The sequence below is a fragment of the Cydia splendana genome, chromosome 6, assembly GCF_910591565.1.
Source record: "Cydia splendana chromosome 6, ilCydSple1.2, whole genome shotgun sequence".
Lineage (NCBI taxonomy): Eukaryota > Metazoa > Arthropoda > Insecta > Lepidoptera > Tortricidae > Cydia > Cydia splendana.
In genome coordinates, this window is record NC_085965.1 from 20,438,076 (window position 1) to 20,465,456 (window position 27,381).

A 27,381-nucleotide genomic window follows, 5' to 3' on the forward strand; every position below is an offset into this window, starting at 1 on the left:
GGAACCCTAAAAACAAAACAAATACGTAAATAAAAAATGCAAAACATATCCAGCCCAACGGGTCTCGAACCCAGATCACTAGCGCGAACTAGCATCTGCGCCCAATACCGCTCGACCAGGACTATGTGTATCTGAGTTGTCGAAATTAACCTATACATACCTAATTAGTTACTAATGGCTCTGCTAAGTCGAAATTAGCCTACAATTACAATAATTAAAATTTTGGTCTTAATTCATATTAGACTATATTATTTACTTTGTGTGTATTTAATTTTGCTCATAATTTATAATGGACAAAATTCCATACTGGCTTGATAAATTTACGGCGATTACAAATTTTGTTAAAAATATTTTTTAGCATAATTACATTTTGACAAGATTCACTTTGGACACTATTACTTTTGATCCAACTTCAGAATGGTTATTACAAGTGGACGATTTTCCATTTCTACCTAATGAAAAAGTAAACCTACTTATCGTCCTACCTATGTATAAATATTGCAAAGATATTATACCTAAGTACTAGGTGATGTAACTAGTCAGGTTCTTTAATTATAGCGTAGGCTAACATTAAAAAAAAACCGGGCAAGTGCGAGTCGGACTCGCGCACGAAGGGTTCCGTACCATAATGCAAAAAAAAATGAAAAAAAAGCAAAAAAAAAACGGTCACCCATCCAAGTACTGACCACTCCCGACGTTGCTTAACTTTGGTCAAAAATCACGTTTGTTGTATGGGAGCCCCATTTAAATCTTTATTTTATTCTGTTTTTAGTATTTTTTGTTATAGCGGCAACAGAAATACATCATCTGTGAAAATTTCAACTGTCTAGCTATCACGGTTCGTGAGATACAGCCTGGTGACAGACGGACGGACGGACGGACGGACGGACGGACGGACGGACGGACGGACGGACAGCGAAGTCTTAGTAATAGGGTCCCGTTTTACCCTTTGGGTACGGAACCCTAAAAACAAAAGTGCCGCCATCTAGTCTAACAGTTCAAATATAAATGGGTGAGGACATGCATGTAAGAGTTTCATCATATCGCTGCCAGATAGCGCTATAATCAATATAGCAATATTATTTCCACCGGTACCTAGATGGCGCTAAGATAGTATCACCCCCTTCGTCTGCTGTACCGACCGAGCATTTGTCACCACATGCGCGGCAGGCTGCGCGATTTATAAATTTCATACCAAATGGTAGCGGACACAAATCTATAATCGTCGGAACTAAAAATGTCAGCTGCATCTGTAAGCAGCTCGATAGTTAACGCAAATGAAAACAGCAATAACAGGACAGACGACAGTGATAAAAATAAAATGTCTAGTGTTAAAAAGAAAACGGATGTAAACACAAACAGTGGGAATGATACAATTATAAAAGTTAAAAGTGTTATTCCTAGACGAAGGTAAGTTAGTTAAAATATACAATAGTGTTTTCAAGGTCCTGTAAGCACACAGACCGCAAGCAATAGCTAGAACAAGTCTTTAAATCATTTGTAATATTCATGTATTTGACACATTTATATGCGTGTAAACTGAAACATCGATGTTATATGTTTCACCAACCGGCATCTCTGCTCTACATTTCTGGATATAATTAACCGTGCGTCCTAAAATATTCTCCATAGTTTTCTGGAGTACCTAAACATGAGTGCACGGTGGTTATAGTTCGTTGTTTTCGGTTTGGCGCGGTTTTAGTACAAGGGAGCTTCCGGGGCCCGGTCCATACAAAAGTTTAGGTCAGGTAACCTACTTTAAAAACTATTCATGTGGTAATAGTAAATGTTATAGAATCAAGTATAATAAATATTAAGTATATTAAATATTTAGCTGTGACGAAAAGTTTTTATGTACTTGGTAATAATTAAGACAGATCAAAAGGCACTTACTTATTTACCTACTTCGGAATTATTTGATATCTACCGTCATAAATCTAATTTTCCAATTTTTCAAAAACTTAATATAATAAAAACACACTGATCAAAAAATGCTTAATGTTTAAGTTAAAAAGTCAAAATTTGGTCTAGATATGTCTGTGGTTTGGTGTTGTATTTTATAAAAAAAAATATTCGGAACCTCCAATTTATAATTATTCATATTCGTACAAGCCCAGAATAATTATGTGACTTGATCATATTATGAGTAATAACTTCTTAGTATAAATAAGGTGTTTTTATCATCTTATCTTTATATTATCACAAGATAGGCGTGTTACTGACCGATATTGTAGCCTACTTATACACTTCCGAAATGCCTATATAATTCAGATAAACTTTGCCATACGTGTTCAGTAAAATTGATTTTTAACATACATTAATAAGGCTCGTAATCTATTATTAAAAAATACGTATAGATACCTATAACAAATTTAAAGTTTAGACATTCATAAACACAGCTGTATAGGTAGGTACATATCGGAAAGAACCAGGTTTGATAGAAACAAACTTTTTCAGATTTTTCAGTCACTAAGATATATTATATAGATATGTTCCTACTTAGTTAGTTAATAGATAACATTATATACATAAGTAGGTATATATGTATAATGTTTCAATTGTTCAATGCTCAAAAACCATACAATAACAATATATATCATATCACAATCGACACAAATCACATACTTAATATAATATGTCATAATCCTTTCAAAACATTCTTCAGGGAATCGCATCATATTATATACCTAACATATCGTCAGCATAACATATGAAATGAAGATGAAGATAAGTATGTATCTATACAGGGTGGATGTTTTTAAAGTAAGCAGCTACCTAATTCCGTTCTGTTACGCAAAAATCCAAGGTCAGGGCACTGCAAAACTCACAAAACAGCACGGGATCTGGTAGCTACCCTCATTTGAAAAAACCCACTCTGAATTACATAAATAAGATTAAAGAATAAGATGAAACGTCGGAATTAAAGGTAAAAACAATGAAATTATATCGCGGTAGACCCGTTTGTGTAATTAAATATGTGTACAAAACGCGAGAATTTAAAGTGTTATAAATAAGATTTTTAACGAATCAAAATAAAAACGATGAGGGTCCGTTTTTTCCTAATTTGTTTACCAGATAAATTAAACTCCTTCCCCAAATCGACATGTTCCAGACAAGAGCTGCTGAAATGGTGGGGCTGGGGCTACAAGGACTCCAAGTTCGAGATGGTCGACATGGCAGCGCGCTTCACCGGGGACAGGTTAGTTCCTTTTACTTTCTCAGCCTGTATAGCAGGAGTTCTCATGATGTGGGGGGCGCCCAGTGAAGGCAGCGCGGAATGTTTATCAATGTAAATAAAGAAACCCGTATTAGGTAAGAAAAGAGCGTACTCCCATCTTAAAGGCCGGCAACGCGCTTGCAACTCTTCTGGTGTTGCGGGTGTCCATGGGCGGCGGTAATCGCTTACCACCCGGTGATCCGTCTGCTCGTTTGCCTCCTATTTCATAAAAAAAAAGGTAGTTTTCCTGTTTTTTATCGCAAGAAAATTTTAAAGGTTGAGTTTCCTCCAAGAGTTGCAGAACTGGCTCAGAGCTCCCGCTGTATACATAGAGATGCTATGGTAGAGCCATAGATTCTCAACTTCTTTTATGGCGCCTCCTGTTAGCAGTTTGTGAAACCTAATAAGACTGCTATAATCGAATTTAAACTGTTGTGAGACATACTAACATTGAATAATTTTACGGCTTAGACTCACTTGTTTTAAGTCACTCGCGCGACATGTTTCGGAGAGCCTAGCCCAGTGCGGCAGCGTTCAAGACTGCTATACATATCTATACCCCCTTGTACATAGCTAGCCTCAATTAGTTAATTTATCTTTTATCCCTTTCTCACAAATATATTAAGTCAAAATGACAGATTAAGACAAACGATTAATGGCTAGTTGAAGCTTGTAGCGCGTTTCTGAATAACGCCATACGTGTATAAAGTAATTACTAAATTATTATTCTTCTTCTTCCTCGCGTTATCCCGGCATTTTGCCACGGCTCATGGGAGCCCGCTTGACAATTAATCCCAAGAATTGACGTAGGCACTTAGTTTTTACGAAAGCGACTGCCATCTGACCTTCCAACCCAGAGGGGAAACTAGGCCTTATTGGGATTAATCTGGGTTCCTCACGATGTTTTCCTTCACCGAAAAGCAACTGGTAAATATCAAATGATATTTCGTACATAAATTCCGAAAAAGTTTTTAGTAAGTACGAGCCGGGGATTGAACCCGCGACCTCCGGATTGAAAGTCGCACATGCTCTTACCGCTAGGCCACCAGTTCATCAGACAAAAATGTGTCATCGCCGAAGTGACATTGTTAATCGATGTAACCTGGAGCGATATGTCCTTTTTGTTCAACCCATTGTCACAACAAGAGATTACATTCAGGAGGTTTTGAAATTGAGGGACGGACGTGCCCATGAGGGGGCGTGACAGCAGCTTTCCAAAAGGGGGCGAGATACAACAGAATACGAGTGTCAGTGCGAAAGATGGGTAGAAGATATAATATAGTTAGTTGCAATATTCAATACAGTGGTAGAGCACATAATTATATTTTAGTACTCCATTTTGGATTTCACAGGCCTATAAATCCCGGTCTTTTGATAGGCTGGGGATATAGATCCAACACGTAGAGGCCCTTTGGAGAGCTGTAATGTCATGTAGAACTCCTACAATATGATGGGCAGGAAATATATTTTTTTTATTAAAGGAATTTTGGAAAAATTCGCCTCTTCGGGCAAAATTCCTTGCGACCTCACACAATCGCGTTATCATATATCTATGCTAAGCCTTTTTTTCATTTAAATTGTCTCAGATATTAGAATAGGGGATTTCTACCCTCGTCTGGTTATTTCAAGATTATCAGTTTGAAATCTACATAGTGATAGCCTAACACCTCTTTATTAGCGTTAGCGCCAATTAGAGTCGCTATGACATAACCCCCGCAAGTCATGACCCATTTCCTTATATAACTAACAGACTAACGCCTATTTGTCATTGTCACGGATCCTTAAACACGCCCATGACATGTCTGTGATATTTAAAAATAATTTAAGGTTATAGTGAATTAGAAAATATTCACGTGTCTTTTTCTTCAAACCGTCCATGTTGTTGTAGTCATCTAAAACCGAGATGACATTAACAAAAAGGTGTTTCTTTAGGTACGTGTTTTAGATTTTCTTAAACTCTTTATTCATTTCTCATCTTAAGTTAGGTTATTTATAATATTAATATAAAAGTAAAATATAAAAACACTTACAAAACAATAAAAATTAATATAAACACATTATAAAAAACCTAACCGGGGGTGCAGAGAGAGGAACCGGCGGACTATCCGCGCCGTGTCCAAGATCACCGCCTTCTGCATCTGACCCTTGATCCAACCACCTAGCGAGAGTCTCTCAAGGTGTTGGTCGAGACTCTTCGCTATTAGACCATTCACTGAAACGACTATCGGGACAATTATCGTCGAGTCAACATCCCAATGGCTGTTATCTCGTGAGCCAAGTCTAGGTACTTACTGGACTTGTCCTTCTTATAGATTTTCTTTATTCTTATGTCTGATATCAACTATCATTGGTGGAAGCCAAAAAAATTAGTCGCTTGAAGTATTTTCATATTTTTTTTAAATTATTAGTTCTTATTTGATTCAGTAGGTAATTACCAGATGAAGAGTAGCGTCAGAAGTAGGTAGGTGTTAATAGTAAAAAAAGTCACTAAACTACAAATAAAATACATGCAAGGTTTTCTCTATTTCGCTCTTTTGATGGCTTTAATATAATTTACACATAGTTAGGTACAAAAGGTTTCAAAAACGTTATCCCGACTATGGTTTTTCTTTCTAAAAACACTGCTTTATTGAGTGCTTACTCATAACTTCCACTAAGTAGGCAATATAGAATTAAATTATTATACCGTCTTCCCTTAAAAACAACTTAAAAGTAACCTTTCATATGTGTGTGGTCAGTGTGATGGTCAAAATCGTGGGTTCAAACATCGGTAGTGCTGTATAGAGCATAAAAAAAAATCTCAAAAAAAATACAAAAAGATTGAATTCGGTCCTCCTCAAGGATCCTTAGGTATCATACCTACTCAGGCAAGAGGTTAAAGTGACCATTGCATTCAGCAGAGTTCACGACCCCCTCACATGGCGCCTGGCCACTGCTCATAAAAGCCATAACTCACACGCTAACAATTCGCATTACGCGACACGTCGCCAAACCGACGGAAATGGCAATTTAGCTCGGCCCACGGACTGGCGTCACCGGCTGGATCTGGTCTGGATGAGCTAGGTGTAGGCATTCTAGCCGCTTGGACTGAATTTTTGGATCAGAATTTTAAAAATTGTGATGAATAAGGTGTTAATTCAGCTCCCCCAGTCAAGGACCCGCGCCTTTATTATACAGTTGACCGGTTGCGACTGTTGTGAGTTTATCCACTCTCCACCCTTCTCCAACTAACTCTAACAAAAATATCGGGAAAATGTCGCTAAGTGTTAAAAAAGAATTCCTATTTTTTTATTGAGGATACAACAATACTGAGTGTTCACTAGAACTTCACATTCATGCCTGTCATTGTATAAAGGCGGTTCATTGTCCTCAAAACTTTGAGGATTTAAATTCCAAAAAAAAACCATTTAATTAAGAAATATCAAAACTGTCTCAGGAGATGTTTTAAATGGTCTTTAAAGATACTTCACAGTACAATGGCGCCATTGTCATCAGGATCTGATAATGGGATCAGAATACGAGGGATTTGTTCTAACACGTGTAGCGTGATGTAGGGCTAGTAGACACCTACAAGGTAATTGTTTTTAGGCCAGTCAAATAAGATCTAAAAAAGCGTTTTTAGGAATTAATTCCCAGCAAGCTGGGAATTATTTTAATACCTTCATTTCGTCCTAAGTGCGTATAATCCGAGTTTGCTCCATCCCAGGAGGTGTGGATAAATTTTGAGAGCCTTGGGAGATACATTTTACCTTGGATTGACAAAACCACTCGATGAAGAAGGAACCCAGCATCATTTACTATGTCACTACCAGCAAGGTTGTTGTGGATCAGACACTGATGAAGAAAAAAATCGAATTTTAACACGATTATACAAAAAAAAAATCTATGTAAAATGTATCTTTCAGATCCTCAGATGTCAATTTAATCATGATAAGAGCAAATTTTCCGTCGGACGTATCGTTATTGAACTACAAGGAAAACACTGAAAAAGAGTAAAGAATTTTCCACAAGTCCTGGAATGGAGCAGACTTGGATTACACTAATTTAGAATCAAATGAAGGTATTAAGACGATGTCCAGCTTACTCGGAATCAATTCTATTATGATGTCTAATTTTGCACTTGTTTTATAGTACTTACTCCAAACGAAGTTACGTACGTACACCTTACGAATTATTTACGGAAAACTATAAAAAGGGACCTTTAAACCCCGCCATACCCGTTATCTTCACCCCCACCCTCCGGTACTTTTAATATGCTGTTTAATACACCATTCCCTACAACTATGCCAAAATACGCTACACATATTATTTCCCCCGTTTTTCGTTTTTCGTTTGGTGGCCTATTATGACCGTCACAATCTGCGTTATTGGTTATAAACTTATGAACAATGTCCTATTATTTATATTGACTTATTTAACACAGTTATGTCATGTGTGGAGTGGAACTGCATACTTGTTCAAATTGCAAGTGCAGCATCATTTATTGCTATTGGCGAACCTTTATTCTAGCTAATATTGCATTATGACTCATCGCATATTATGGTGTTGCACTTGAAATAAGTTGAAGGATTTCTCAGTACCTACTGTACCTAGTGTAGTGCGTACTTAACATCAATGCTGTGAGACTAAACAATGTAGGTACTTAATCAAAGTATTAGGTACCTAAGCATCATTACCTACGTATAAAACTCGTGAGGTCACGTTTTAAAAAATAGCCTATTAAATAGGTAGTGTCCCGCTGCTGGGCACGTTAAACATACCTATGTACTTAAACCATATTTAAAAAAAGTTACAGGAATAATTGTTGCTAAAAAACAATATTTAGTACCTAGTCTGAGACAATTCTGTAAGTATATCTTTATTTTCTATTAAATAAAAAGACGATAATAATACAAACTTTCATTTTATTTTATTTTTAGTTTTTCAAATCGGATATCTTGTATTTTCGGATCATTTCATGCAAATCTATTTTCCTGTGTAAGCTTGTTTAAAAGGTTCCGGCAGTTTTAGACCGTTGTTCAGGCCTATTATTTTGGTGTCCTCTTCAATGCTTACTCTGCATTCTACAAGAATATTCTCAAACCGAAAGATTAGCGATACGCTAATTCAAAATCCACGTTGCTCCACTATTACATTACACGCAGTCGTTGTGGCCGAAAACTGCCAAGAGTGCCAAGACTTCATTAAGTATTACAATGTCATGGTTCCGATTTTTATTTGGTTGTCGAATTCTTTTTTCGCCATATATTTTTGATAAAATTTCGATAAAATTTGGTGGTAGAAAGTGTTCCCTAAGATTTCGTAAAATTATAAGCGGAATTTCACCGTATGTTAAATCTTCCTCTACGAAAACGAAAATAAAAATACGTCAACAAAATTAATAATAAGACCCATATTATAAGAACGGCAGGATTATCAGAAAGCCGTAAAAATCTAGAGTTTATTTTTCTGCTTTCGTATTTGTTCGCCAAAAACCTCGAGCCAAATATGACGCGTCTCGTAAAACATGATGAAGACAAAATTCCAGTAAGTACCTAAGTTTACTTTAACGCTTAATTTAGAGGTTGTTTTGCGCATGGTTGAGTTGGTGTTTGCTCTAGTTCAATAAAATTTTCAATGTTGACTTCTACCTAAAGCCGCGCCCGTGCCCACAATGGCAGCTGCTGGCCTAACAGTACGTTCTTAATACGTAGAGGACTTCCACAAAAATATTTTGCCTATTAGAAGCAGAATCTAGCTTAGGGTAGTCCCAACAGCATTCTAAATGTGTTAGCCACTGGCCAGACAGTCTTTTGCAAAGACACTGGATGACCGCACTAATAAACCCCCATTCTGGGGAAGTTTATTATATACCTAAATTAACCCCGTACTGCATACCTGTAATAAAAAAAAAAAATAATTAGTTGTTCTAAATTTGTACTTTAATAGTTGTCACTATAGATGAATATTATATCCGCCATAAATTGCTTCGTATGCGGTAAAGGGTTAAATAAATACCTGTATAGTTTTAGTCTATATACCTAAGTACAATTAACCTAGTTTATAAGTAACTGATTAACAAATGTGGACTGTATATTGTCTGAATACAGAAATTATTTATTTATTTATTATTAACAGTCTTGGTTTGTAACTGTTACACACTCGTGTGACCCTTTTATGAAACTCGCTTCGTTCATTGCATAAACCCACACCCCACTTTCATTATGTAGCACAGTAGCAGTCACATAAACTACTAATAAGTACGTATAATTTTTAACTAAAAAAGAACATAGCAAAACAGTTTGTACTTAATGTAATTTTACGATCTTGGTCAGCAATTCCACTTCTTATATTCAATTGATACTGTTTGATACCAAATTAATCTTAATATGTTTAAAACTGACCGAAACCATATCAAAAACCTAGACAGTTGGAATGTCAATGATAGCCTGAACATACCGGAAATATTTTTAATGTGAATTTCGCATTTATTTTCTACATTCCTAGATTAAGATTCCGCATTTTTGTGATAAGTATAGTTATGACTTATTTGTAAATGTATTTTTTAAAGCTGAAACAGCGACAGTTGGCCTTCTTTTCCATAATAAACACTAGAACGAGTCTTAATACTGAAAGCAATATTATAAAATGTATCCTGGAGTATCCATTTGTACCCGGATCAGCTGGATGTATACTAGCTAAAGAGCCTTGTAACAACGCATTACGTTACGTTACATTACAACACTTTAAATCAATATTAGAATATTAGGCTCAGGCTAATATTTGGCTGCCTGCTCAGATATTTAGTGATAGTTTGCTAATGGCGTCTCAAAAAAGGCCTTCAGCTCGCGTTACAGTCGACGTCAAAGATATGTTAACATTTTTCGCCATAGTACAAAGGATTAAGGTGTAAAAGTGTAAACATATTTTTGACGTCGACTGTACAGGACATCTTATTGCAGCGATTAGCTCATCAATGCAAATAAAATAGCAAATTTGCAATTTTAGGTATGGTAACATATCTACACTAATACAATACATATCGGCACAACTTGGAAAAAATCTCGTATCTCACAGACTCACACTACTTAACTACCCAAAGTTAAAAGGCAGTAACTGCACTAGCTCTATATGCAACCCATACATAGATACAATACCACATTTTTAGGGTTCCGTACCCAAAGGGTAAAACGGGACCCTATTACTAAGACTCCGCTGTCCGTTTGTGTGAAATGTTTTTAAAATAACAATTCGATTAGACCAATTTACTTCGCCCAGTAATGATACGGTTGCGCAAAACATAAATTATTAGATACCTAATAATAGTAATAATTAGCCTGATTATTTTTAATATCATTCTAATAAGATATTTACAGATCCTACAAACATTCTACCCGGAAGTAGGTAAATAGTAAAAAATAACCCCATTTCTTTATAAGTATCAAACAATTATGTTTGTGTATATTATGCAAGCATAGCGAATGTTGCATTTCATCTTAAGAGGCAGGTTTTGTGCATTAGATACTCTTCCATAGATAACAAAGACTTATTGACTGTGCAAAAGGTGTAAAGTCTTAGAAAAAGCCATGCCCCCTAGTTTGACAGCCGGACTAGACGGCGCTTGGTGGTTAATTATTTGTACTCGTAATCCGATTCGGGCTTTTGATACTAGATTTAGAGCATATACGTACAGATATACGGTTAGGTGGGGATAAGAGAAACTAAGTATGGGCAAGAGAAACACTTGAAGGGAAAATAAAGAGAGATATTACTTAAATATTTAAACACTAAATTGAATTATAATTTACTAAAAGTAAAGCAATAATGCATAAATAAAATTAACTTAAAAATATTTACGCAGATGGAGTTTCCCCATGCGGTTTCTCTCGTCCCGAGCAAATTAATCTGATGTTTATCTTACCCCACCCCACCTGACCTTAAATAGGTAGGTACCTACTCTTCCATAGATATTATACGTCTATGTACTTATGCGATCTAGGACATTTGTTCTCGGGTCCGCACGCGCACGCTGTTCGCTTGTTTGCTAGAACTAAATGAGCCCACAACCTTTACTATTGTTTGGTTGCATACTCCATAGTCAACAGCGCCGTTTGCTCTGAGGTGACATACTGGTATAGGTACGTACGTCGTAGGTTTAACGTCATAATTAGCTGCGAACTAGCTAGAATTAGCACATCGTTCGACATCAAAATAGCATAGGTACAGTACAATAAGCGTCAAATAAATAGTGACAACCAAAGAGGCCAAATAAATCGCAACACACCTTTATTACCATACAAAGGATGTGTTCTGATTCTGATATATTTGGACGTTTTGGCCGTCCATTTGATACTGACTGTATTAATAAAGGGTGTTTGGTCCATCGTTTGCCAAATTAAAATGGCGGATAAGTGGGGTAGTTTTCTATCTTTTCACGCCCTTTAAAAATTTTTTGGGCCTACGAGTTTTTTTTTGTTATTTTTGAAAAATCTTCAGGGCTCGACTTGTTTAAACTTTAATTAAAAAAAAAGTAAGTGGTAGAGAGATGCAACGTTTATTGCGTCGTGATGTCTAACGTTAAACGGTTTTATCAAAGTCAAAATTACTGACATTAATTTAACCACTAGTTTTTTTTTACTAACCCTCAAATGTATTACAACATGTAAAAATTTACACAAAGTCAACTTTGATTTTCAATTAAAAAAAAAACAAAAAGAGACCACGTTCTTGAAATTACTTTACAAAATTCTGTGTTCTGTCCTCTTTCTAATAATGTACAATAATCCCAAAAAAACCTTTCATGAACTTCATTTTTTCCAGATGTTTTGTAACGGACGCAACAGGCAAAAAATATCGATGCCTAAACATTGACGCTGTAATCTCCTTTGAAATCCCCTTTGCCTATCCACACGCGGGTTTTTTTTCAGCGATGAGGTTTGCTGGTTGTGAAGGTTTAAAACTTATCTTTCGTAAATTTAGTTGAAGGTGCTATCTCCCTCTCCCTTCGGTACATAGCACAAAAGCTGATAGGTTCCGACGTCGCGTCGCGTCCATAGTTAATTTGTGTTTGGTTTTGTCTATGAAATTGTAATTAAATGTGAACGCGCCTTATTAGTGGGAGACCATTTAAAAAAAATAAAACTTAGGCGCGAAACGCGGGAAATGTGACCGATATCGGAACTTAAAAAGCCATAAAAAAAAACAGGCGGCAGAAAACTGAACTTTTGTTAGTGCTTTTATTAATCTCTGTTTTGTTGAGTTTTGGTCATTTGAAAATGGCTACTTTTTCGAATGAAGAATACGCGGACATGTTAATGGCGTATGATGGTAAAGCCGATGGTGTTGCACGAGCAGCGCAAACAATCTACCAGGAACGATTCCCTAATAGACGCTTACCAACCCTCCACACGTTTCAAAACACTTACCGCCGCTTACGGGAAACTGGAAATTTGAACGTAAATGAACCAAGAGGGATTGTGGCTATGTAGACTTTGGTGTAAATTTTTACATGTTGGAAAACATTTGAGGGTTAATAAAAAAAAACTAGAGGATAAATGTCAGTAATTTTGACTTTGATAAAACCGTTTAACGTTAGACATCACGACCCAATAAACGTTGCATCTCTCTACCACTTACTTTTTTTTTTATTTAAGTTTAAACGAGTCGGCCCTGAAGATTTTTCAAAAACAATAAAAAAAGCAAAAAAAAATACTAGTGGACCCAAAAATTTTTTTAAGTGCGTGAAAAAATAGAAAACGGCCCCACTTATCCGCCATTTTAATTTGGCAAACGATGGACCAAACACCCTGTATAAAAAGTCCAGGGTAAACCAATGTATGTATACGCTTGAATGTCCAGACTGAATTGTACACCATCTACCTATAATGATTTGAAAATACCTTCGCTGACCCGGTCCTTCCAATCATTTTATTTTTAGATTAGATATAAAATAATTAATTGTAATCGTATGTTGATTTTATATATTTTGGTCCGAGTCAGCTATCAGATACTAAATCTTAAAGACATAAAGAGACTCACCCACTATACGACCGCACGCAACTAAGGCTATTAAAAACGACTTGCGAAAACTTAATCAACATTTCCCCTTTCCAGATACTTAATAGGCGGGAAAACCCTCCCGCACTTCGCCCCATGGGTGGTTCAGAACCTGAACATCGACCTCAGCAAGCTGCCCAAAACCACGCCACTTCCCACCTCGTACCCTGACAGCAGGCTGCCCAGCAACGTTCGCGAGGAGTTGGAGACGATAGCGCTGGTCAGCGTGGATGGGATGGACCGGCTGATCAGGGCGCATGGGCAGACGCTTAGTGACATGGCGCAGGTCAGGAGCAACAGCTTCCCGAGGATACCGGACGCTGTTGTATGGCCGGAGTGTCATGAGGATGTAAGTGGTATTTATATACACACACAGGCATTATACGTACCTTCTTAGTAGTACTTACGCGTACACAAAATACACCGTCATTATCTCATTTTACAAAACGAGCGTATGTTTGAGAGGTATTGAAGCTGTTTTAAAGCTGCAAAGCGCCTGCGAGCCGCATCGCTAGTAGGTACGGCGCGTGCGCGCCAGCCCCAAACGCCATCCTATATAAGATTACGGATAGAATTGACTGTCCGTACATAATGCACTTCACAAGCCCAGTAAGTTGACTTAGTTTTGAGTTGGTCCAGAATCATGGGCATTTGTTTCACCGTGGTTTACCCATTTTTTCTTTATTTCACAGGTCGTAAAAATTGTCGCACTCGCAACTCGCCACCAGTTCGTGATAATCCCGTTCGGCGGAGGCACTTCAGTATCTGGCTCCATCACGTGTCCGGCCCGTGAGCCGCGTCCCATCGTGGCCCTCGACACCAGCGAGATGAACTCCATCCTGTGGATCGACCGCGACCAACTCCTGGCGCGTGTACAGGTCAGTTCACTCGCCACCAGTTCGCAATAGTGTCCGTCTAGTGATATCGTGATCTGAAATAGGGAGATGACCGCTACAGCCCCGTATATTTTGCGGTATAGTTTGTAGCTTTCTAATAGACCCCGACGGCTAATCCTTTGTCTATTGTTAAGTAAAACCGCACGTGCTACTTACCTGCAAAAAAGGGTCTTAATTATTCTATTTGGCACCTGAGCGCGGGCTAGTCCAACGCTCAAAAAACCAGTGTAGGTGCGCTCTCCGATAACGCGCCTTTGTTACGCATCTAGACATTTTAGACTGGTTCTGTAGCGTTCGACTCGCCGGCACTCAGTAATCGTAGTACTGAGTGCCGGCGAGTTGAACGGACCACACACATCCTAACAAAATATTTATCCATTAGTTATTTTGAATCTTATTGCAATTTCCATAGGAGGTGTAATTCAATTACCTGGCTAAAGCGAACGAACGATTTTTTATGCAGGTGGTTGTGGCACGTGGCACGAGCGGTTTTTCTTAACAATAATAGACAAAGGATTAGCCGTCGGGGTCTATTAGAAAGCTACAAACTATAACTAGCTTTGTCAAGCGCAGTTTGACAATCCATTTGCCACAAAACGTAGCGTAGCTTATGACTTAAAATCCCTGCCTCTATAATCTGTCATTAAGTAAAACACCTGTTCAGAATATTTGTTCTTGTTACAGACGGGTATAGTAGGGCAAGACTTGGAGCGTGAGATGCGCGCCCGTGGTCTCACCGTAGGCCACGAGCCAGATTCCTACGAGTTCTCCACGTTGGGCGGCTGGGTGGCTACTAGAGCCAGCGGGATGAAGAAGAACACCTACGGCAACATCGAGGACCTCATCGTCCAGACCAAGGTAGGTCTCATCAAGGACTAGCAAACGGATACTATAAAGACTTGGAGTGTAAGATTGGTGGGCCACGAGCTAGATTTCTAAGAATTCTCCACGTTGGCCAGCTGGGTGGCTACTAGGGCCAGCGGGGTGAAGAAGAACACCTACGGCAACATCGAGGACCTCATCGTCCAGACCAAGGTAGGTCTCATCAAGGATTAGCAGACGGATACTAAAGACCTGGAGTGTAAGATTGGTAGCTAGATTTCTAAGAATTCACCACTTTGGGTGGCTGGGTGGCTACTAGAGCCAGCGGGATGAAGAAGAGCGCATATAGTAAAATCGAGGACCTCATCTTCCAGAACAAGGTAGGACACAAATGGCATCACACTAATAATTTATTTATGACGGTGTTTTTCAGACGGTGACGCCAACAGGAGTGCTGGAGAAGAGTTGCCGCGTGCCGCGCATCTCTTGCGGGCCGGAGTGGGAGCACGTCATCATGGGCTCAGAGGGCTGCTTCGGGGTCGTCACTGAGGTATCTACTGCTACTATATGAACTATGGATTGGGCATCAACTAAAGTGTCATTCTATGGAATTTGCTAACTATGTAAACAAACCGCCATATTGAAATTGTCTCTGAATGATGAATTTACTAGTGACTTTTGTCAGGAGTGCGAAACTCCTGACTTCGGTCAAACTCGGCTCCGCTCGGCTCAGCATTGCTCCGAGCAATTATTAGGGTTGGCACCACTTGACTTCATTTTGCGTGCACGACCACAGATAAGATAATCACTTGATTTTTGACAACCCTAAATAGCCGAAAGGGATAGTGCCATATATTAGAAAGAGACATCATGATTCGACCCTGAACCGCTGTCAAACTTCGTTTTTGTAGGAAGTTTCCTTTCTGTACGATAGTACTATTAATTATTCTGTGCTTTTGTTTACATAGTTAGCAAGTTCCATAGAATGACACTTGTTATTGTTGTTGTTAAGTAATAATGTCCCGTCAGCTAGAAGAAAATAGCAACAGTCCTACCAAATGAAAATATCTATTTTTGTCAATTTAAATCCTACAAAATTATAGTTTCAAAGAGTAAGAAATGTTGAGCCACCCGTATATTATCTCCGGTATTTCATGATGCATGCATTGGAAAACTATGACCACGATACGACTTGAATATGATTTAATTCACTGCAGCTGAATAAGTATATACTAACTATTAGATGCTGTCTAGCCAATCTAAAAACAAAAAAATACCGTTGGAGGCGCGGGGTATCGATCCCCGTACCTCTCACATGCTAAGCGAGCGCTCTACCATCTGAGCTACGCCCCCGGTGACATGACTGACGAATGTATCGATAATAATGATTAACTCAAGGTGACTATAAGTACACGCTGCTCGATATACAACTTTCACTTCGAAATTAATTGTTGAAGCGCGAGAGTCGCGAGACACAATATCGCAGGGCAGTGGTAAACTTTTCAATATTCTTCATAGCCTAGAGGTTATGGATTTTGGCCTTAACCTCGGCCTTAGTCACTTTTTTAGGGTTCCGTGCCCATCAAAGGGTAAAAACGTTACTAAGACTCTGCTGTCCGTCTAGTATCTCATTTGGAGGGCGCCGTGGTGGAATGTCATCGATCCCAGTGCGCCCTCACGAACGGCAAAGAGGGTGAAACACCGGAGTGGGTTTAGTGGGTAGGGCCAAATTCTCCCCCTCTCTTGCCTGGAGAGGGGAAAGGAGCAGCGAGTCCCACACACCGTGCGTAAACGCATTCCCGCTCCGTCAAAAAAAGTCTGTATCCCATGAACCCTATATAGCTATCACGGTTCACAGTTGAAATTTTCACATTATGATGATTTCTGTTGCCGCTATAACAACAAATACTATGCGCAATGGTACGGAACCCTTCGTGCGCGAGTCCAACTCGCACTTGACCGGTTTTCTTTATAGTATATGACACATTTTCCAGTTTAAAAGCAAAGAAGTTTTGCTCGGATTATTTGATTAAGTAACTACAGCAGGTTTTGACACCTAATCTCCGGATGAATCCTTTAAAGTGCCGATATTTAATACGTACATTACATTTTAAATTACAGGTGACGATAAAAGTGCGTCCACTGCCGCCGGTGACCAGCTACGGCTCGCTCGTGTTCCCGGCGTGGGAGAACGGCGTGGCCTTCGAGCGGGAAGTGGCTGAGAAACGTCTCCAGCCGTCCAGCATACGGCTCATGGACAACGACCAGGTACCATGTGACACTAACAGTGCGTCCACTGCCGCCGGTGACCCGCTACGGCTCGCTCGTGTTCCCGGCGTGGGAGAACGGCGTGGCCTTCGACCGGGAAGTGGCTGAGAAACGTCTCCAGCCGTCCAGCATACGGCTCATGGACAACAACCAGGTACCATGTGACACTAATAGTGCGTCCACTGCCGCCGGTGACCCGCTACGGCTCGCTCGTGTTCCCGGCGTGGGAGAACGGCGTGGCCTTCGAGCGGGAAGTGGCTGAGAAACGTCTCCAGCCGTCCAGCATACGGCTCATGGACAACGACCAGGTTCCATGTGACACTAACAGTGCGTCCACTGCCGCCGGTGACCCGCTACGGCTCGCTCGTGTTCCCGGCGTGGGAGAACGGCGTGGCCTTCGAGCGGGAAGTGGCTGAGAAACGTCTCCAGCCGTCCAGCATACGGCTCATGGACAACGACTAGGTACCATGTGACACTAACAGTGCGTCCACTGCCGCCGGTGACCCGCTACGGCTCGCTCGTGTTCCCGGCGTGGGAGAACGGCGTGGCCTTCGAGCGGGAAGTGGCTGAGAAACGTCTCCAGCCGTCCAGCATTCGGCTCATGGACAACGACCAGGTACCATGTGACACTAACAGTGCGTCCACTGCCGCCGGTGACCCGCTACGGCTCGCTCGTGTTCCCGGCGTGGGAGAACGGCGTGGCCTTCCGGCGGGAAGTGGCCGAGAAGCGTCTCCAGCCGTCCAGCATACGGCTCATGGACAACGACCAGGTACCATGTGACACTAACAGTGCGTCCACTGCCGCCGGTGACCCGCTACGGCTCGCTCGTGTTCCCGGCGTGGGAGAACGGCGTGGCCTTCCGGCGGGAAGTGGCCGAGAAGCGTCTCCAGCCGTCCAGCATACGGCTCATGGACAACGACCAGGTACCATGTGACACTAACAGTGCGTCCACTGCCGCCGGTGATCCGCTACGGCTCGCTCGTGTTCCCGGCGTGGGAGAACGGCGTGGCCTTCGAGCGGGAAGTGGCCGAGAAGCGGCTCCAGCCGTCCAGCATACGGCTCATGGACAACGACCAGGTACCATGTTGACCTTGTGTTGTATGGTTGGTACTGGAAATATCAGCCCCTATACTCGCCATGTTCTGAAATCTTGTGAAACCTTAAGATAGCCAAGGAGTAACTCAAATCGTCCATCATACGGCTTATGGATAAGGACCTGCGGCCCGATTTTTGTATTTCAACCGCTCGATTTCGTGTATTTCGTTCAATAATATCTCCAATATTTTAATAGGCATTTAAATTCTACTAATAGAATTGAAAACGAGTGGTCAATACCACTAGATTCCAAATTTCTATCGCTCGTATTTTCAAAATTGGGATTTGTCAGTTTTTCACCAATTTTCGAGTGACGAAATCGAGCGATCGAAATTCAAAAATCGCCCCCCAGGTGCCACGCACAGACTGAATAAATGTACTGAAACCGTTATTATAATCAGTTTGGCTTCCAATAAACGCATAAATTTAATAAATCTGTTCCCTTTTCAGTTCCGTTTCGGCCTCGCGCTAAAATTCGAGTCGTCATGGGGCGGCGTGATCCTCGACGGCCTCAAACACCTCTACATCACTCGCATCAAAGGCTTTGATCCGACCAAACTGTGCGTCGTCACACTACTGTTCGAAGGAGAGGCGGAAGAGGTAGATCTTAGTCTTTGCAGCTTCCGCTTTCAACTGCGGAGGCGCGCTCCTCAATGGCATGTATCCCCTACATAACCTACATTAAGACCTGCACAGAAGCACAGTCTTCGATCGAACCAAGTTGAGCGTCGTCACAATACTTTTCAATAAACTATGTAGCTGAGGAGTCCCGTGTCGATATCGCGACCAAATCCGAAAATTTATGGCAGAAAATTTCGACAGCTTGAAGTATATAGGTACTACCTACCTAGTAGTACATACCTTTATGTTAGGTAGGTACTCATATATACTTGGATCAAGGGCTTCAATCCGGCAAAGCTAGGCGTCACACGTTTAGAAAAAAATGATTTGAAAAGGTCTATTTTTTGTTCGTGTTTAGAAGGTCGGGATTTGTCTCCGCAAAAACTATTGTCTTATTGTCAACGCCAACATAGCGCAACGCACGCGAGTAACTTTATCTTCATTTAGACCAGTGGTGGGCAATCTTTCTTCATGGGGGGCCAGAAAGTTTAGGAAATTTAAGTAGAGGGCCAGAATTGTAGCCAATTTTTTTTTAATTTGTGATAATCGTGAGCCAATGCCATATAGCCCATATACTAATTATTTCATAGGACCGGCGGCGGGCCGGTTAAAATCCATTCGCGGGCCGCAGATGGCCCGCGGGCCGTACTTTGCCCACCACTGATTTAGACATTGTTTTGTCTATAACAAATTAATTACAATAATTACATTAATTTTGTTTTTTTAGGTGACCGAGCGGGAGAAAACGATCAACGCCATCGCCGCTAAATATGGTGGCGTGCCGGCTGGTGCCACCAACGGGGAGAGGGGGTACACGTTCACCTTTGTCATCGCGTATATCAGAGTGGGTTTGATTCATATCTTAAATACCTATTTATTGTTTTCTCCTTATACAGTCGCTAATTCGCCATCAGATATATCGGAGCGGCCAAGGTGCTCACAAATATCTGGACACATATCTAAAAGTGGATCCAGGGGTCGTGAGTTCAAGTCTCACCCAAGACAGTAATTTTTCCACTTTTAAATTTATTCACATATCTATTGTCAAGGCGCTATAGTGCGTGTTCAGATATTTTTGAGCATCTCCGCCGCTCCGATATATCTGATGGGGACTGTAGGTACCTATTACATTTATTTCAAAAATTGTCGTTCCTCATAAGCTAGTCGGTTTTCATTGTTTGGTTAAACTTTCGACGAGGCTAGGCTTTCAAAGCGCATCCTGCACGTTTTAAAATTCACCACCGGAATCTCTATATTCTCTATGCTCCAGAATTATCAATGGCAGCTGGATTTTTCTATAGAAAAACTGAAGGTCTACCGCGCATACATACCAAGCCAAATGCTATAGACGGCATTGGCATAGACAATAGGTAGGTATTTAAATTTATTCCGAGACCATAGAGATTCCGGTGCTACGCTTACGGTGGGGCTTACGGTGGTACGGTCACGTCATGAGGCGAAGCAAAGAGCATGTGACAAGAGCCGTCATGGAAATAGAACAACCTATAAGTATGGCCCAGGACGCCGACCGACTACCTGGATGGGGATCATTTCCAAAGACATGAAGACGACGGATTTAAAACCAGAAATTACACAAAAACGTCCAGAGTGCCGTTTTCGGACTAGGAGGGCCGACCCCAAGAGACATGGGAAATAGGCTCAGGAGAAGAAGACCATAGAGATTCCGGTGTTTAATTTTAGTCCGTGTGGGAGGCAGCTCAGTACATCAGAGTATTTAAACCAAACCAATCCACTTCCAGGACTTGGCGCTGGACTACAGCGTGGTAGCGGAGTCGTTCGAGACGTCGGTACCCTGGGACCGCACGCTGGCGCTGTGCGCCGCCGTCAAGCGCCGGGTGCGCACCGAGTGCGAGCGCCGCGGAGTCCAGCACTACCACATCTCCTGCCGACTCACACAGACGTTAGTACTCGTCAACTTATTCCCAGTGGCGCTGGACTACAGCGTGGTAGCGGAGTCGTTCGAGACGTCGGTACCCTGGGACCGCACGCTGGCGCTGTGCGCCGCCGTCAAGCGCCGGGTGCGCACCGAGTGCGAGCGCCGCGGAGTCCAGCACTACCACATCTCCTGCCGACTCACACAGACGTTAGTACTCGTCAACTTATTCCCAGTGGCGCTGGACTACAGCGTGGTAGCGGAGTCGTTCGAGACGTCGGTCCCCTGGGACCGCACGCTGGCGCTGTGCGCCGCCGTCAAGCGCCGGGTGCGCACCGAGTGCGAGCGCCGCGGAGTCCAGCACTACCACATCTCCTGCCGACTCACACAGACGTTAGTACTCGTCAACTTATTCCCAGTGGCGCTGGACTACAGCGTGGTAGCGGAGTCGTTCGAGACGTCGGTCCCCTGGGACCGCACGCTGGCGCTGTGCGCCGCCGTCAAGCGCCGGGTGCGCACCGAGTGCGAGCGCCGCGGAGTCCAGCACTACCACATCCCCTGCCGACTCACACAGACGTTAGTACTCGTCAACTTATTCCCAGTGGCGCTGGACTACAGCGTGGTAGCGGAGTCGTTCGAGACGTCGGTCCCCTGGGACCGCACGCTGGCGCTGTGCGCCGCCGTCAAGCGCCGGGTGCGCACCGAGTGCGAGCGCCGCGGAGTCCAGCACTACCACATCTCCTGCCGACTCACACAGACGTTAGTACTCGTCAACTTATTCCCAGTGGCGCTGGACTACAGCGTGGTAGCGGAGTCGTTCGAGACGTCGGTCCCCTGGGACCGCACGCTGGCGCTGTGCGCCGCCGTCAAGCGCCGGGTGCGCACCGAGTGCGAGCGCCGCGGAGTCCAGCACTACCACATCCCCTGCCGACTCACACAGACGTTAGTACTCGTCAACTTATTCCCAGGGGCGCTGGACTACAGCGTGGTAGCGGAGTCGTTCGAGACGTCGGTACCCTGGGACCGCACGCTGGCGCTGTGCGCCGCCGTCAAGCGCCGGGTGCGCACCGAGTGCGAGCGCCGCGGAGTCCAGCACTACCACATCTCCTGCCGACTCACACAGACGTTAGTACTCGTCAACTTATTCCCAGTGGCGCTGGACTACAGCGTGGTAGCGGAGTCGTTCGAGACGTCGGTCCCCTGGGACCGCACGCTGGCGCTGTGCGCCGCCGTCAAGCGCCGGGTGCGCACCGAGTGCGAGCGCCGCGGAGTCCAGCACTACCACATCTCCTGCCGACTCACACAGACGTTAGTACTCGTCAACTTATTCCCAGTGGCGCTGGACTACAGCGTGGTAGCGGAGTCGTTCGAGACGTCGGTCCCCTGGGACCGCACGCTGGCGCTGTGCGCCGCCGTCAAGCGCCGCGTGCGCACCGAGTGCGAGCGCCGCGGAGTCCAGCACTACCACATCTCCTGCCGACTCACACAGACGTTAGTACTCGTCAACTTATTCCCAGTGGCGCTGGACTACAGCGTGGTAGCGGAGTCGTTCGAGACGTCGGTCCCCTGGGACCGCACGCTGGCGCTGTGCGCCGCCGTCAAGCGCCGCGTGCGCACCGAGTGCGAACGCCGCGGAGTCCAGCACTACCACATCTCCTGCCGACTCACACAGACGTTAGTACTCGTCAACTTATTCCCAGTGGCGCTGGACTACAGCGTGGTAGCGGAGTCGTTCGAGACGTCGGTCCCCTGGGACCGCACGCTGGCGCTGTGCGCCGCCGTCAAGCGCCGGGTGCGCACCGAGTGCGAGCGCCGCGGAGTCCAGCACTACCACATCTCCTGCCGACTCACACAGACGTTAGTACTCGTCAACTTATTCCCAGGGGCGCTGGACTACAGCGTGGTAGCGGAGTCGTTCGAGACGTCGGTACCCTGGGACCGCACGCTGGCGCTGTGCGCCGCCGTCAAGCGCCGGGTGCGCACCGAGTGCGAGCGCCGCGGAGTCCAGCACTACCACATCTCCTGCCGACTCACACAGACGTTAGTACTCGTCAACTTATTCCCAGTGGCGCTGGACTACAGCGTGGTAGCGGAGTCGTTCGAGACGTCGGTACCCTGGGACCGCACGCTGGCGCTGTGCGCCGCCGTCAAGCGCCGGGTGCGCACCGAGTGCGAGCGCCGCGGAGTCCAGCACTACCACATCTCCTGCCGACTCACACAGACGTTAGTACTCGTCAACTTATTCCCAGTGGCACTGGACTACAGCGTGGTAGCGGAGTCGTTCGAGACGTCGGTACCCTGGGACCGCACGCTGGCGCTGTGCGCCGCCGTCAAGCGCCGGGTGCGCACCGAGTGCGAGCGCCGCGGAGTCCAGCACTACCACATCTCCTGCCGACTCACACAGACGTTAGTACTCGTCAACTTATTCCCAGTGGCGCTGGACTACAGCGTGGTAGCGGAGTCGTTCGAGACGTCGGTACCCTGGGACCGCACGCTGGCGCTGTGCGCCGCCGTCAAGCGCCGGGTGCGCACCGAGTGCGAGCGCCGCGGAGTCCAGCACTACCACATCTCCTGCCGACTCACACAGACGTTAGTACTCGTCAACTTATTCCCAGTGGCGCTGGACTACAGCGTGGTAGCGGAGTCGTTCGAGACGTCGGTCCCCTGGGACCGCACGTTGGCGCTGTGCGCCGCCGTCAAGCGCCGCGTGCGCACCGAGTGCGAACGCCGCGGAGTCCAGCACTACCACATCTCCTGCCGACTCACACAGACGTTAGTACTCGTCAACTTATTCCCACTGGCGCTGGACTACAGCGTGGTAGCGGAGTCGTTCGAGACGTCGGTACCCTGGGACCGCACGCTGGCGCTGTGCGCCGCCGTCAAGCGCCGGGTGCGCACCGAGTGCGAGCGCCGCGGAGTCCAGCACTACCACATCTCCTGCCGACTCACACAGACGTTAGTACTCGTCAACTTATTCCCAGTGGCGCTGGACTACAGCGTGGTAGCGGAGTCGTTCGAGACGTCGGTACCCTGGGACCGCACGCTGGCGCTGTGCGCCGCCGTCAAGCGCCGGGTGCGCACCGAGTGCGAGCGCCGCGGAGTCCAGCACTACCACATCTCCTGCCGACTCACACAGACGTTAGTACTCGTCAACTTATTCCCAGTGGCGCTGGACTACAGCGTGGTAGCGGAGTCGTTCGACGTCGGTACCCTGGGACCGCACGCTGGCGCTGTGCGCCGCCGTCAAGCGCCGGGTGCGCACCGAGTGCGAGCGCCGCGGAGTCCAGCACTACCACATCTCCTGCCGACTCACACAGCCGTTAGTACTCGTCAACTTATTCCCAGTGGCGCTGGACTACAGCGTGGTAGCGGAGTCGTTCGAGACGTCGGTACCCTGGGACCGCACGCTGGCGCTGTGCGCCGCCGTCAAGCGCCGCGTGCGCACCGAGTGCGAGCGCCGCGGAGTCCAGCACTACCACATCTCCTGCCGACTCACACAGACGTTAGTACTCGTCAACTTATTCCCAGTGGCGCTGGACTACAGCGTGGTAGCGGAGTCGTTCGAGACGTCGGTCCCCTGGGACCGCACGCTGGCGCTGTGCGCCGCCGTCAAGCGCCGCGTGCGCACCGAGTGCGAACGCCGCGGAGTCCAGCACTACCACATCTCCTGCCGACTCACACAGACGTTAGTACTCGTCAACTTATTCCCAGTGGCGCTGGACTACAGCGTGGTAGCGGAGTCGTTCGAGACGTCGGTACCCTGGGACCGCACGCTGGCGCTGTGCGCCGCCGTCAAGCGCCGGGTGCGCACCGAGTGCGAGCGCCGCGGAGTCCAGCACTACCACATCTCCTGCCGACTCACACAGACGTTAGTTGTTATGTTATGTTGTACTTCTAGAAACATTATTTTATTGAATCAAATTTTAATTATATTTATTCTGTATATATAGTGATAAGTGTAAAAACTAACATAGCTATAAGTACATACTAACAATATCTATGAGTCTGTAAAAGTTACTTGAAATAAAAATGATTTATTTATTAGTACTTAGCTTTCCATTTCTTTCAGTTTTACATATATGTAAAATATATAATTATTGGTTCAATAAAGAATATTTACTTACTTAATCCCTTTGACCCCCGGAGACATCAACTGACGCGCGCGGCTACAGCCCAATATCCAATTCCGACCAGGTTCACCATGACGCGCCGAGCCCGGTACGCCCGTCTGTTATAGCTTTTACTGCCAAAGAAGTTTGTGCAAAGTTAGCGTGGGCGTGGTCAGTCTAGCCCTTTAATTTTATTGACTTATATGTTTTTTTTTTCCGTTTCAGATACGACGCCGGATGTTGCATTTACTTCTACTTCGGGTTCAACTCGTCGTCGTTCAAGGACCCCGTTGCGATGTATGAAGAAATCGAGGAGGCCGCTCGAGATGAAATTATTGACTGTGGCGGTAAGCAATTTTATTACTAAAAATAAATTAAAGTTTTCTACGGAGCACTAAAACTGTTTAAGGGTATGTATAAACCGAATTCCTTGGTCCGGACATATTTTTAAAACACAAATCTATGTTATAATGTTGGCTGTATTGATGTTTGCGGAAGTTTGAACGAACAATAATACACTATGTCTACTATGAAATACACGAAGCAGTAATACTGTGTTGTTGCAACCTTGCAAAACATTAACAGGTTATGATCGAAATAATTTTACTTGTTCCAGGTTCAATATCTCATCACCATGGTGTTGGTAAACTTCGAAAAAAATGGTACAAAGATACAGTTAGCGAACCCGGACGAAGATTATTACTCGCTGCTAAGAAAACTCTAGATCCCGACAATATTTTTGCCCTTGGAAACATGGCGTTTGGCGAAGACGAACACGAAGAGGCAATAGTTAAAAGCAAACTATAAGTGGTACAAAATATCACATAGTTTTACTTATTGAGAAAACGAGAAGTGACAACAGCAACTGATTTTTCATAGGAAACATTTCTGTTACAGTGGCAAGTCAGTTTTGATTTGTTACTGGGTTTGGGAGCTTGTTGTTGTTTGGCAAAATATTTGGCTTTAATGCACATGTATCAAAACAAAATGTAATAATTATTAACCCCCTTATTCATAAAACTTAGTAATCTCTTACAAACATCTGTTGAATTTTGTCTGTTTTTAACAAATAGAAATGTCAAAATGACTGATAGGGACAAACGATTAGCAATGGTTTGTTAGATTTGACAAACGTTGATTAATAACGCCATAAGCCTACTTTTCCTTGCGGTGTTCTTCACGATTCTTCATTTCTTTAAAAATAACCAACGAAAGCAATGCAAAAACTCAACTCAATAGCAAACCATCATGTGGCCTTTGGCTTTATAGGAAGACCTACAAGTTGGGTATCTAAGGTATCTTATTTATAGGATTTATTTATTTTTCCCGATTTTATGGATGATAATGGATTAGTCTGGTCAGAACACTGATTAAATATTATGTAGGTAGCATAGATGCGTGTTTGTTGTGAGCAGTGCCTTCGAACATGCGGTTTTAGTTCGTTAATTATTAGAAACTAGGTCGAAGTGATGTGTGTCAAACTCATTTTGATAAGATAATTCACGGGGCGCGGCATAATTTTATATTTTTACATGATTAATTGTTAATTTTTAAGAAGAAACATTTGGGCACCTGAAACAAAACAGCTATCTTAAGTATTTTTTATTATAAGTGCACTAATACAAGCAATTGCTCAATTTTATAAATAATAATATACTCTTTAGACTCCGACCACGCTAAGTTTACACTGATTTGGCAGTGACAATGCCTATATAACCCATAGGAACACTATACTTGACGTGACACCAGCGTGGTCCAATTCTGCCAGTTGTACAAATCGAAACTAATCATTTAATTTTACACGGAAGTCTCCGTCACAATGCCAAGTACTATGTGCAATAAGCTTAACATTCCGTACCATTAGTTTAAATTTAGTTATTGTTAATATTGTATGTACACATGCAAACTGACAAAACATGTACCTTAAAATTCAATTATGGATATTAAAGTAATTGTGTTAAATATTAGTTTCATTTTTATTGTCAAGTTTAAGTTTGCGATCAGGGCGAACCCTCTAAAGCCCCCCATTCACACTCCTACCGTTTAGCCGTTTGTAGGACGGCTCGTAGTCCGCAACCCCCATACACAATCCTACCCAACGAGGCGGACTACGAGGCGGCCTACACGGTATAAGAGTGTGAATGGGGGGCTTAACGCGCGCGGTCCCTATAATGCAACCTCAGTTAATCATTTAATCCAAGGACGTATCAGACCAAGGGCAAAACCACAGCAATGCAGCAGAATAAAGTTACATATAGATGGTCAAGCAAATCTTGTCAGTAGAAAAAGGCGCGAAATTCAAAATTTTCTATGAGACGATATCCCTTCGCGCCTACATTTTTAAAATTTGCCGCCTTTTTCTACTGACAAGATCTACTTGACCAGCTATATAAACAAATGTAGCAAATTCCATAACTAGAGTT

At 43.7% G+C, this 27,381-nt stretch overlaps 3 protein-coding genes and 1 non-coding gene across 4 annotated transcripts in view; 1 reads left to right on the top strand and 3 right to left on the bottom strand.

Moving 5' to 3' along the window:
- The window catches only part of LOC134791716 (uncharacterized), a 498,190-nt gene that overhangs the window by 285,508 nt on the left and 185,301 nt on the right, over window positions 1–27,381 (bottom strand). The gene's annotated exons all lie outside the window — the stretch shown is intronic.
- LOC134791766 (large ribosomal subunit protein eL22-like) overlaps window positions 1–27,381 on the bottom strand; it is a 375,980-nt gene that overhangs the window by 211,838 nt on the left and 136,761 nt on the right. The window lies entirely within an intron of this gene.
- On the top strand, window positions 1,139–26,923 carry LOC134791785 (alkyldihydroxyacetonephosphate synthase). Its single transcript, XM_063762941.1, has 12 exons — window positions 1,139–1,410; window positions 3,113–3,199; window positions 13,310–13,601; window positions 13,945–14,130; window positions 14,833–15,006; window positions 15,404–15,520; window positions 17,092–17,238; window positions 18,785–18,934; window positions 19,683–19,799; window positions 20,716–20,876; window positions 25,184–25,305; window positions 25,575–26,923. Exons 1-12 carry the CDS (start codon window positions 1,238–1,240, stop codon window positions 25,763–25,765), a joined length of 1,917 nt encoding a protein of 638 aa, XP_063619011.1. The 5' UTR covers window positions 1,139–1,237; the 3' UTR covers window positions 25,766–26,923.
- Trnaa-agc (transfer RNA alanine (anticodon AGC)) lies at window positions 16,251–16,323 on the bottom strand. Its single transcript has one exon. It is a non-coding gene; the product is annotated as a tRNA-Ala (tRNA).